Source organism: Vulpes vulpes, chromosome 16 (assembly GCF_048418805.1).
Source record: "Vulpes vulpes isolate BD-2025 chromosome 16, VulVul3, whole genome shotgun sequence".
NCBI lineage: Eukaryota > Metazoa > Chordata > Mammalia > Carnivora > Canidae > Vulpes > Vulpes vulpes.
The window spans coordinates 57140473-57153126 of NC_132795.1; the positions used below are offsets into that span (position 1 = coordinate 57140473).

The window sequence follows — 12654 nt, forward strand, 5'->3', positions numbered from 1 at the left end:
CCCCTCCAAAGGGACACTGACAACTCGGCACACACCACCCAGAAGGCCCATAATGGCAAGGCCAAGAGGCACAAGGCACAACCTCCTATTGGGGGTGCCCCTGCCCCACATATTTAAACCTGAGGACTGACTCGGTGCTGCTACTGTGGCAAGGGCACCAGGCAGATACAATCTAAGAAGGGCAAGGCCAGCTCTGGTTGGAGGAAGAAGCATCCCTCCTTTTGAAAATACAGAAAATTCACACGGTCAAGGACACAGCTTAGAAACAAACCCACTTTAATTGGTAGCGTACACAGAGATCTGGGGCAGCGGGTACATCACGGGGTGGGACCAGGCCACACACCTGTCCTGGCCATGATACCCCATCTGCTTAGAGGGTTCAGGCTGGGGCCAAACGAGGGCACAGAAGCGGGGTCAGAGTTGCTGCCTGGAGCAGCAAGTGCCAGGGTAGAGGTATAGAGTTTGCGGTGTGGGAGTTGGGGTATGTATGTATCTTCGTGTTCACCTGTACATGGACATACCCGGGAGTGACGTACACAGAAGTTACAGGAGCCCCCAAGGACTGAGCTAGAGAGAGGGTCAGGGGAAAATACCTCCAGTTTCTGAAGGCGCCCCCCCACCTCCCTGGGGGGCTGAGGAAGCTTCACACTAAGCCCTGCTTCTTCCACTCACGGGCTTGCTGTGTGTGGGCTGGAGCCAGTGAGAGTTACTCACCCTCTCTGGGCCTTGGAAAGACTCACCAGATGATCACTAAGATTCCTCGTAGCCCTAAATCTCAGTATTTTAAAGGAGATTAGGATACAAAATGTATGTGTTAAGGGCTTCTGACAAGACCTTTGGTCTACAGGTGCCACACCTGGTATGCAGCTGTCTAGAGCCAGGTACGAGGAAGGGACCTGCAAGGATCCTTCCCACCTACCTCTCCGGGCTCAGCTCCCTCCTGCACCTCCCCCCCACAACAGCGGTGAGCCCACAGGGCAGTGGGGCGGGGAGGCAGGGGTGGGCACAGGCCATGCGGGTGAGGGAACAAGCCGAGGCTGGGGAAAGGCCTGGCCTGGGGGGAATAAAGTGCACTGCTCACCCTCTTTGTTTCCTAGCACACAGTGGACCCAGCACCCAACAGATGCTTAATTAATGCTTGAGGAACAAGCACAGTAGAAGACGGCCTTGTAGTTCTAGGCAGAGCTGTGCCCTGAACCTGGTGGGGTGGGGTGGGCTGTGGCCTGCCACCTCCCCCGGAGTCTCAGCCGCCTCCTCTGTGACACGGGGTGGGGTGGGGTGGGGTGGGGCCCGGGCGCAGCAGCCCCAGCCTGCCCGCCCCGTCTGCGCGAGTGTAAACTGTGAAGCTCAGAACGGAGGGCGGTGTCCAGCTGCAGGCAGGCCGGGGTCCAGGCGGGGGCTGCCCCCAGCAGAGGCAGCGGGTCTAACCCGGGCGGGGGCCTGGCCGGAGAGGCAGGGGAGGCTTTACAGTACAAGGATTTCCGTTCCTACAGCTACTGCACGTGAGGACAGCGGGACGCGAGGACAGCGGGAACCGCAAAGCACACCCGCGGACGGACGGATGGGAGGACAGAAACTGCGGGGCAGGAGGCGGAGGGAGGCGGTGCCGCGGTGGGCGTGGCCCGGAGCGTGGCCACGCCCCTTCCAACACCTGGCCCCGGGGCTCGTCGGAGGGACGCCGGGGGCGGGGAGGGGGCGGGGAGGGGGCGGGGAGGGGGCGGGGGCTCGGCTCCAGCACAGCGGAGACCTCTCCCACCTGGCTCCGGGCTCGGCCCCCCCCCCCCCCCCCCAACCGTTCCAGGATGCTCCGTCAAGGTAGGGAGTCTGGCCCCTCCGGCGACCCCAAGGACGGGCCAGCTCCGGCTCGGAGTCCAGACGTCTCCCAACCTTGTTTCCGGCCCCGCACGGAGGAGCTGAAAGCAGGAGGGGGGGGGGGGGGCTCTGAAAAGCAGAATCAGGGGGAAGTGGCGAGAAGGCGGCAGAACCTACAGAGGTCAGAGGCTGGGGTCCCCCAGTCTGGCGCCAGGGCCCTTCGCACGGCCGTCGGGGTGTCGGGGTGTCGTTAGGCAGGGTGGGGGAGGATGCGGGCAGCGGGCATCTGGGGCCGCCTCGCGAAGGCACTGCCCATGCCCCACCCCAGCGACCCTCCTGCTCACTGGATGGTGCATTTGTCCCGCTCGCGGGCCTGGCCCTCCCGAAGGACCTTGGCTTTGATGTACTTGAGGTCACTGTTGACACTCGGGCGGCGGGCAAAGGGCGACACCATGCCATAGGCACCCATGTCCTTGACCCGCCGCATGCAGAAGGGCCTGGGGTGGAAGGCGTCGCCGTACTGCACGGAGATCTTGCGGTGCAGGGCCGGGCTCATCTCGTGGGGCAGCTTGGCCATGCTGAAGAGCCCGTAGAACATCTCGTCCACGTTGGTGTTCTTCTTGGCCGACACCTCGAAGTAGGCGCAGTTCTCATCCCCGGACACCAGCAGCTCGGCCTCGGTACTGGGCACCTGGCGGCACAGCTCACTGTGGTCGTTCTTGTTGCCACAGATGACCATGGGCAGCTCGGCCGCCTCCTTGGTCTTGTTCTTCAGACAGGACTTCACCTCCAGGATCTGCTTCTGGAGGCGCTTGACCTCATCGAAGGACTCCCGGTTATCCAGGCTGAACACCAGGATGAAGACATCACCTGTGGAGAGAGAGACCCCAGGCAGTGAGGCCACGGAGGTTCCTGACCAGCCCCTCTCAGTCACTGACTCAACCCTTCCCACCAGCCTGTGGGGCAGTCACTGTTCTCCCCATTTTCCAGGACAGGATGCTGAGACCCAGAGGGTTAAAGCCCTTGCTCAAGGTCATGTCGCTAATGTGTGGCTCAGCCTGGCTCAGACACAGTTAATTCCCCCGACATTTCCCTGCAGAGCTGGAGATGGAGTGAGTGGCTTGCGAATTTGTGTAGACTATGTTAGAATAATAATAATAAATATAATTTTCATGACTGTAGGGGTCTTGCCCGACTTGTTCCATGCACATCACCCAGGCCTGGAATCGTAGGAACTCAGAGTGCTGGCACCTGGCTGGCCTAAGGTTCACATCTGGCCCCTGCCGCTTGCTAGCCGCGCAGCCTGGGGCAGGTCAGGCCGCCTCTCTAAACCTTAGTTCTCCCCATCTGCCCCATGTGGATGAAACAGAGCTTCTTCACCAGATAATGAATGGGAAGTGACACATGTTCAAAGGTATCGAGAGCCAGGGTGGGACATGTGCCTCATGCGGACTTTCCTCCTTGACTCCTCCCCAAACCTCTGCTTCCTGGTACAGGTGAGCAAAAAGAGACTCAGGAAGGGTGAACAACCTGTCCAAGACCACACAGCGTGAACATGGCTAGGCCAGGATGTTGACCTGCTACTGTTCTTGCCCAGCCAGTGCCTGGCATACGCAGGTGCTCTCTGCTTCTTGAATAAATCAGGGATGAGTAAGTGAGCGCTAGCCTCCAAGACTCCCTGCTTCAACTCACTGCGTCACTCAAGGCAGGTCTTTGGGTGTGAAACAGGCCACGCAGGGGTCGCAGGGGGTGGCGGGGCGACAAGTGGGCAGTGCCTGCATCTCTGGATGTTAGCACAGGGGTTACAAGCTCATGCTCAAATTTTGGCTTCAACTCGTTAAGAACCTGTGGGGAGATGTCAAAAACCCCTGTCTCCCAGATAAGGAAACTGAAGCTCAGTGGTGTCGGTGACTGGCCTGCATTCTGGAGAGGAGAATCCAACAAGTCTAGCTTCTGGCAGCATGGCTGCCTCCTCTCTGGGGACCCCCGGGGCACACCATTTGTCCCCCCCAACAGCACATGCCATAATCAGAACCATGCTCCGGCCAATGGTATGCCCTTCACCGTGTGCTCTGGGGCAGAAGGAGAGAGACGGTGTCACCTTGACCTCGTCTCCCAGCACCCAGCACACAGTGGGTGTCCATAAAGCTGGGTGAAAGTGCGGGATGAGATGGGAAGAATAGGGGTGGGAGCCACTGAGAGAAGCACTTGCAAGGTGGCCCCTGCCTGGCAATTGTGTCTATCTGGGCTGCCAACCTGCCAACCCCCTGTCCCATTAGGCTAATCCCGGGCCCCTGAGGACTTGGCGGCCTTGACATATTCAAATGCAAGACCGCGATGCCAAGCTTCAGAGACAGCCTGGCTGGCAGCTGGAAAGAGCGCTGGCAGCAGAATTAATGGCTTTCAGAATTTCCTGCGCACCAGCACCAGGTTGGAAAATGAGGCACTGGCTAGGGAGTGAAAAGAAGCAAGCAAGCAGCAGACAGATGTGCTCCGAATCGTAAGTGCACGTTCAAAAGAGATGGACAAAAGCCCTCCCTGTTACAAAGATAATTCAAATATAAAGGTCAGTGTGTTCGTGGGGGGTCTGGAAATGTCCCCACCGGACCCATAGAGCAGCCGCCTCCAGGGAGGGGATGGGAGCCTGCAGTTGGGGACACACGTCAAGGGGGCATCTTTAGCCTTATCCGTGTTTACAGGAGGGTGTGTTTGCATATCGTTGGTATCATTAAAAATTAATTTTGGAAATATGCACACGGTCCTCCTCCACACCTCCCTCCCTCCCTCCCTCCCTCCCTCTGATGTTAGCCTTATTTTTTTTTAAAGATTTTATTTATTTACTTGAGAAAGAGTATACATGAGAGAGAGGGAACCCTCCAGTGGTGGAGAGGGTCAACGGGAGAGAGAGAAGCAGGCTCCCCATCGAGCAGTGAACCCGATGCAGGACTCAATCTCAGAACCCTGAGATGTGACCTGAGCCGAAGGCAGCCACTTAACCCACTGAGCCACCCAGGTGCCCCTGGTATTAGCCTGTTTTATATTGGGGGGCACCCAGTCCCCTCCCCAAGGCAAGGAGAGCTGACATCCCTGCAACACCCACCATGATCCGGGAGTGTCCCCACAGCCACACAGGGTGGGGGGAAGGGGGGAAGCAAGCTGATGCGTGCTGTGCAGCTGGGGAGACTGAGACTCAGAGCTCCAGTCACACATTGGAACCCCCAAGTGGTGGAGTCAGGACTGGGGCCCAGGTCAACCGAGGGCTCCTTCCATTCACACACTGCCTCTACAAAATATGGGGCCGGGAGTGTGATCTGGGTCGGATGGTCAGCCAGGACAGCCTACAAGAAGAAGCCACCTGCCCCAGGGGCTCCAGGAGGGGGCGTGGCCAGATTGCGGAGGCAGAGTGGTGTAGGCTCCTTGGTGCAAGTGCATCTCCATCTGGGGGGTTATTTTAGTGATGGAAACGGGGGTACTTGCTCATTCCTCCCCGTCATCACTGACCAGCAGTGGGAGAAGTGCGGCTTAGGAAAGGACTGCATAGCCCGGAGCAGGCACTCTAGACGCTGGGTTGACTTAAGACCAGGGTTTACTGAGCACTTACTATCCGTTCACCAAGCACTTCCACTGTATTAACTCCTTTACTTTTCACAGTGATCTGGGGGGTGGGCACCAATGTGATGCTCTCACAGGGAGGAAACCGAGCCACAGATAAAGTCACTTGCCCGGAGGTACAAAGCCAGGGAGCTGCTGGCCCAGGTGGACGGTTTCTGGCCTGCCCTCTCAGCCACCGCACAAAGCTGCCTGAGTAAATGCAAATGATGGCCCAGTCCCACGTCTCCACCGCCCCCTCTGAACCCTGGACCATCTGCCTTCCCTCCCCACCATTCCCAGCAAGGCCACGAGACTAGGGGACAGCTCAGCAGTGGAGGGTAAGAACCAGACAGCCAGGGACTCACTCCGGACCTGAAGGCGGCGCTGCGGTTCTCGATCCACAGCCAGACAGAACGGAATTCGGGGCCCGGCTCGGGCAGCAACCCTCTCTGACCCTCAAGGGTGCCAGGGGCCTCACTAGGAGCTTCCCTTCAGGCGGCAGACATGGACAGCGCCCTGCGGGCCATCCGGCGCCCACGCCCACCCCGGGCACCCACCTGTGAGGATGGAGAGCCTGCGCATGGCAGGGAACGGGTGGTTGCCGGACGTGTCCAGGATGTCCAGCTGGTACATGTCACCTCGGATGTTGTAGACCTTGCGGTGGAAGTCCTCAATGGTGGGCGTGTACTGGTCCTCGAAGCGGCCGTTGAGGAAGCGGGACACGATGGAGCTCTTGCCCACGCGCGAGGCACCCAGCACCACCATGCGGTACGAGTTCTTGGCGGGCACGCTGAGCGTGCAGTTCCCGCTGGACACGGTCTTCATCATGGCTCGGGTCTGCGGCGCGGAGCGGGGGACAGGCGTCAGGAGGCCCTGGACCCGGCCCTGCAGCCTCTTGCTGGCAGCCTTGGCCTCCTCTGCGTGGCTCCGGTCCAGGCGTGCGTTTTCGGCCTGTAAGATGGGCACGTTAGACTCGGGGGGCTCTAGCGGGCCTCGACTCCGCCCGCCCCTTCATTCATGGCCTCTCCTGCCTCCTTCTTCCTCATCCACCCGCCTCACATGCTCTCATCTGCCCTGGCGTCTGTTCACCCCTTGTCTGTTCTGGACCAGGACGGCCAGGGGGCTTCCTCCTCACTTCACCCCGGCTCCCCGCTGCTCCTGGGCGAGCAAGTCACTTATGTTCCCTGGAAGTCACTTGTCTCATCTATAAAAGGGGCTGTTGCACATGGTGAGGTCGCAAAATGTTAACTCCTGCTAGAACCTGATCCCTCCCTGGTCCTCCGGTCCTCTCCCACCCTGGCCTCCCCGGACTGTGACTGCAGGGCCCGACCTGGGGAAGGCGCTAAGCCTGGAGGTGTGGCGGCCTCTCAGCCCTTCCCAGAATCAGGGAAAAGGCCACATCCAGACCACATCCTCCCCACCCAGGGCCTGGTGATTTCACCCCCAGGCCCTGGGGGTTTGCTCACTTCCAGGAGAGCCAGAGGCCTGGACTAGGGGATGTGCAGCAGAGAAAGGACCCATGAACAACCCAAGTTCCTCAGAGCTCCAAGGGTTCATGGCTCTGGGGTATACCCCTCACTTTCCAAGGGGAATTCTTGGCCTTGTGCAAGAGACTGCAAAGGGTCCCGGCCCCAAAGCCCAAATGGAGATAAATAACCCCTAGGGCCCCAGCAGGCCCACCCCAAGGGCAGCCACAGCCCGCCACCCTCCCTCCCTAGGTCAGCACCCAGCAGAATCTGCTGACAATCCCTGAGCCCACCGCTCCCTTGGAGCTCTGCTGAGATCTGCCTCCACTTCTTAGCTCGTGCTAGTCACTCTGCCAGAACACCCTCTTCTCTTTATGTTTCAGGGCCTGGCTCATATACCACCTCCTCTCTGAAGGCTTCTCTGGCTCCCCACCCCACCCCACCCCAGCAGGAATCCCTCCTCTCTCTAGAGAAGAGGAACTACAAATGGATACAGGCCTGCTGGAATATCGATTCCCCTCTGCCCTCAGCCTGCTGCCACACACAGTTGTGCAGGCTGGGCACTGCACAAGGCACCCAGCTGGGTGGGAAGGTGGGGGCTGTCTTGGTGGAGTTCATCTGCCCGGAGAAGATACCTTTTTCCAATGTGCGCTGGGAGCTGTACGTGCCAGCTCCCACTGGTCCCCACCCCTGGCTGCCCCAGCTCGGGAGCCTGGAATGCCTCCTCCACTCACCTCAAGGCTCTCTCCAACATCAGAATGTTCTCTGTCTGCCATTATACCAAGAGACCGGAGGTGGAGAGACCTCCTGTGTGTGAGTCTCCTGGCATCCATCCTGTTCAGGGCATTCAGGCATCTGGGTCTGCTCGCCCTGCCCAACGGAGAGCTACTGTGCAGCACACCAGCTCTCAAAAATACCTTTTTAGAAAGCTTTTATTGGTAGCGTTTATCAACCTCCGTGGCACACACATTCCCCCCATGGCCAATTGCAAGCTACCAAGAGGATCTCAACGAATGAATTGCCAACAGATGCACACAATAAGCCGCTCAGCACACTGCCGACCCTAAGCCTGGAGCCCTGGCAATCACCACTAACCAAGCCCCTGCCGTGTGCCGAGCACTGTGCTAAGTTTAGAACAATAAGGGGAGCTGACATTTACCTTGCAGCCAATATATGCCAGAGTGTTCTAAGCACTGAACATGTAACCCCTCGCTCCAGCTCTCAGTAACCCCAGAAGGTAGGTGGTGTTACCCCAGTTTACAGGGGATGGTACAGAGGTAAATTAAGTTAACCACTCATGGTTACACAGCCAGGAACCAGCGACGGAGAGATCTGAGCCCAGGCAATCTGCCCCACGCAGGGGAGCCTCCTCACCACCTCCCTGTGAGGAAGATATTATCTGCCCATTTCACAAATAAAGAACCTGATACTTAAAAGACTCCATGACTGGCCAGTGTTGTTAATAGAGGAGCCAGCACGGTGACTCTGAGACTAAGACCCCACCTCCCCACCTAATTCATGCCTGCAGCCATCTCTCAAGTTATCCCACAGGATTTCAATGCCAGGTACACCACAACAGGTGCTTAATAAATGATCCATGAGTGAATGAAGCAAAAAGGTCTGCCTTTGGAGCTCACTGGAAGCTTCCTTCTGAGGTCCTGATCCCCAACCCCGCACCCCTGGCCTGGCTGACCCAGGTGCTGCCCTGAGTATCTCTGTGCTCTGGACACACCTGTGGGTGCCCAGTGGGGAGAGCGCTGAAGGCTTCTCAGTCTCCTCTGGGGCTGGCAAGCCAGCTTGGGCCTTCAGGGAAGATGGATGGGGGGCAGCAGGGTTGGCCCCACACCATGACAGCGCCACCCCCCCAGCCCCTCTGCAGGGAGCTTGACTCTGCTGTGATCACCTCTGTCTAGACAGGGAAGGAGGCCAGCAGCCCCCGGGGACCATGTTTGTCTCCATCAGTGCCTGCCCAGCTTCTAGCCCGGAGCTCCTGGTACAGACGTGCTAGGATCGGTGGCTGAACGGGTCTGAGGAAGTCAGAGAGAAGAGGCCGAGAGTCAGGGAGGAGACAGGGTGTCAGAAAAAGAGGCAAAGGGGGGCGGGGAGGTAGTGGCTTTCTTCCCCGAGAGAAGACTATGAGTCTTCACATGGCCGGAGGCACGTGGAGGCACGTGGGGCTGCGTGAGACACCCAGACACCTGGACGCCAGGTGACAGGGCTGCCTCGAGCCCCACCTGCTCCCGCATCTTCTTTCCCTCCCCTCCCCCAGAGGAGGCCCTGCGGGAAGCTGTGGGCATAGCCTCTCCCATCCGCTGCCTGCTGTCCTCTCTCCATCCTCGGCCAGGCCGCCCCCAAGGCTGCGCCGGGCAGATGGACATCAGAGTGCCAGGGGCCCTTCAAGCCCTGAGCCCAACCCTAGAGGCTCAGACGGTGGTTGGGGGACACAGGACCACTGGCAGCACAGGAACCCACGTGCGAGTTCTGGGACTCTCAGCTGACCCCACCCTGGAGCCATTCTTAGGGCACCCGGGAGGCAGAAAGTCCCAGGGTGGCGAGAGAGTGGAGCCCCCTCGGGGGAACAGTAGCCATAGCCACGCCACGCGAGCTCTCGTCATGCTGGGTGCTCTGTGTCCCACAATCCAATGACTGTACCACAGTCCGGTCAAGAGCAGCCCATCATCCATTCGCTGGACTGATGGGGACACTGGAGATCTGCGAGGCTGAGTCACTTGCCCCAGTTCACGCAGACTACCGGCCAGGCCAGGATTACAATTAGGCTGACTGGGCTCCAAAGCCTGGGCTCTCACCTCTATAAAAGCCTACCCCCTGGCCAAAACCAGTCTTTTTCAAAACAGTGCCTGACTCAGTGAAGCCTCAGCTGGTGTGAGGCAGAGGAATGACCCCTGAGGCCTATTATATTCTGGTTCCCTCTCCCGCCCCACAGGCAGCTGGGGCAGGCACTCTGCCCGGGACTCACCCCCAAACCTTGCCCAGCCAACTCCCAGCCAAAGGCATGTGGGGGTTCTCCCCCTACTTCTCCCTTAAGCCCCTCGCCCAGGGCCTGCCTGGAAGATGGAGGGGATCAGATGGACATCAGGACAAGAGTCTGGACAGGTCCTTCTCCCTGTGAGTCCCCCAGGCTTGTTCCACTGTACCAGCACCCCACCCCCATCCCTCCCACACACCTCAAGCCTCTCCCATCAGCACACATGCCAGCCTCTCTGGACACACACGTTATTCCCTGGGCAGCTCGGGATGGTAGAAAGCAGCCAGGCATTGGCTTCCAGAGGACCAGCCCTGCCTCTCACCAGCTCAGCGCCCTTGGGCAAATGGTCTGGCCTGGTGAGGCTGGTCATCTATCAAAGGGGTATCACAGAAACAAACCCGTGCGGTGGCCCGGATTGTTCAGTGAGAAGTCAAGAGGCTAATACAGCTCCTGGCACACAGCAAGAGAGTTCCTTTGAGGCACCCCGTCTTGGCATTCAAGGGGCTGCCTAGAATGGCCAGGTGGGGTGAGACTAGAGTGCGGGCAGAGGACCTGGGGGACCCCATCTTGTCACGGTGACGCCAGGATAAGCCTGAATCATAGGCTCCTGAGCTGGCTGTCCCTTCCCAGCCTGGCCTCCTATCTGCCATGAATTCTGAACATCCTTCATCACCCTCCCAGGGTAGGGGGCAAAGGGAGAAGAGGTCAGAGAGAGCCCCTTGGAGGTACTTGCAGGCCCTCAGGCCAGCTGAATACAGGAAACATTTCCAGGGAAAAGAAGTATCCAGGAAACTTATCCCTGCACTAACCCCCACCCCTCAAAAAAAAAAAAAAAAAAAAAAAAAAGCTCAAGGAACCCTGGACAGAAAGGTATTCCTTAATCTTCTCTCCTCCTTGAGCCTGTGTCCTAATATTTAAATGGCTTTTGCCCTAGGTCCCTTAAATGGAAAGCTCCTAGCAACACATCTAGCACATAGTAGCAGCTCAGTAAGTCTTTCCTACCTGGACCAAGTAAAGGGCCTAGCACTCAGCCTGACACATAGTAGGTGCTCACCTAATACCATTCTCTCCAGATATATAAAGTTGCCTATCAGTAGTAGGTGCTCGATCAGTTTAACTTTCATTTCATGTAAAGTCATGTAAAGCTTTCGAGTCATGTAGAGCTTCCTCTGCCCCCCCCCCCCCCACAAGCCTCGAACGTTTCTTCCTGGCTTCCCCCATTTCAGCCAGCTCCCCGGTTCTGGCTCTGTTGGGGTGTCTCTTTCCTACCTGAGAACGGCGGGCTGGGCCTCTGGCACAGCCTGGAGGGCTGCCTGGAAGCGCCTGGAGCCGCGGGGAACCGCTCGCCTGTCTGGTCACCGCCGCCGCCGCCGCCGAGGCTTCCAGAGTCTCCAGCGGCTCCTCGGTCACTGCGCCGGGCTCCTCCTCTGCGCGGCTCCGGGCGCCGGGCTGGGCGCGGCCGGGCGAGGGGACGTGGGGAGCCGGTGCCCCATGGGTGGGTTCCGAGGGCTCGGCGGGGCCTGGGCGCCGGGCGGGCTCGGGCTCGCCGCCGCCGGCCCTGCCCTGCCCCGGCCCGGGGGACTCCTGCTGAGCCAGGTGCCCGGAGGCGCGGGGACGTCCGATCCCGGGGTCCCCGCCTGGGTCTCCGGGGCTGGGGGAGGGCGCTAGGGGCGACTCCGGGGCTCAGCGCGGGTCCTTGGAGGTCCCGGCGGGTGCGCGCGTGTGTGCGCGTCCCGAGTGGGCGAACCCGGGCTGGCCCCTGTGCCACCTCCGCCCGCGCCAAACGGGGTGGCTCGGTTTGGGGGGCTGCCCGGCGCGCCGCGGCCTCCTCCTCTGCCTGCGGCTCTGCAGCTCTCCCCGCGCCGCGCGGTCGGCTCCTTTCTCCCTGCGAGGCGACGCCAGCAGCCGGAGGAGGGGCAGGCGCTCAGCTCCGCGCGCGTGTGGGAGGGGGCCTTGAACGCCGCCCCAAGGTTTCGCACGTAGCTGCGAGTTAGCCTGAAACCGCGCGTCCTCCCACCTCGCCCCCTCCGGCCCTCGGAGGAGGCGAACTTTCTGCGGGCCCAAGCTCCTCCCTCCCCCCCTCTCCTGGAGGCGAACGCCCCCTCTCCGGCCGGGCGAGGTCGACGGTCCCTCCGGAAAGCGGTCGCAGCCCGGCCTCCCGGGGACGGGCCCAGCGCAGAAGCCCACCGGGCCCGGGCGCTCCCTGCCGCGCCTGCGATCGTCCCCCCGCGGAGCCGTCGCGGCGCCCCCCGCCCCCTCCGCGGCCCGCGAGCAGCGGGTCCCGCCGCCCCGCGCCCGCCTTCCCCGGCGCCCGGTCCCGGCGCTGCGCTCGGCCAATGGGCGGCGGGTCCCGCGGCCCGGCCCCGCCCCCCGCCCCGCCCCCCCGCCCCGGCGCCGCAGCCTGGCGCTCCGCGTGCCCTGGCGCGTGGGGCCGGGGGCGGGGGGCGCCGCGAGCGCTCGGAGGCTGACGTCTGCACGCGCGTTCGCCGGCCGCAGGTGACCGCGAGGGTCCCGCCGCCGGTCGCCCGGGACCCCGCGCCCTCCCCCATCGCGGAAATGCCCGATGCCCTGCGGGTGCCCGCGTGAGCCCCGCACGTGCCGCGGGGGGGGGGGGGCGCAGGGCGCAGGCACCTTGGCCTCCCGCCGCCGGGGCGCAGGTCTGTGCGCGCAGGGCGGGGGGAGCACTGCAGAGAGAGCCTCGCTGCGGATAAGCCGCCGCCTCGGGCACCCACCTCCAGTCTCCCCGCCTTGAACTAGGGCAGACTGACGTCGTTCCTATTGGGCCATACCTAGACACCA

General features: G+C 60.9%; 1 protein-coding gene across 3 annotated transcripts; it reads right to left on the reverse strand.

Moving 5' to 3' along the window:
• Positions 1 to 259: 259 nt before the first annotated feature.
• On the reverse strand, positions 260 to 12144 carry RASD2 (RASD family member 2). 3 transcript variants are annotated; one of them, XM_026010956.2, is made up of 3 exons: positions 11125 to 12144; positions 5961 to 6354; positions 260 to 2682 (listed from the first exon to the last, which is right to left on the reverse strand). In XM_026010956.2, the coding sequence occupies exons 2-3, from the start codon at positions 6229 to 6231 to the stop codon at positions 2153 to 2155; spliced, it is 801 nt and encodes a 266-aa protein (XP_025866741.1). In that variant the 5' UTR covers positions 6232 to 6354; positions 11125 to 12144; the 3' UTR covers positions 260 to 2152. The 3 variants fall into 3 exon arrangements, with proteins under 3 accessions (XP_025866741.1, XP_072598933.1, XP_072598932.1); XM_072742832.1 differs by lacking the exon at positions 11125 to 12144 and adding an exon at positions 8773 to 9853; XM_072742831.1 differs by lacking the exon at positions 11125 to 12144 and adding an exon at positions 7604 to 8576.
• Between the last annotated feature and the right edge of the window lie 510 nt (positions 12145 to 12654).

Bases quoted from the DNA above. Each gene is read 5' to 3' on its own strand.
- RASD2 (XM_072742831.1), bottom strand. From the start codon at position 7,702: ATGGATGCCAGGAGACTCACACACAGGAGGTCTCTCCACCTCCGGTCT. The intron at 6,355-7,603 runs GTGAGTGGAGGA...CCCATCTTACAG, and splicing joins ATGTTGGAGAGAGCCTTGAG to GCCGAAAACGCACGCCTGGA. The intron at 2,683-5,960 runs GTGGGTGCCCGG...CTCTCTCCACAG, and splicing joins CAGGCTCTCCATCCTCACAG to GTGATGTCTTCATCCTGGTG.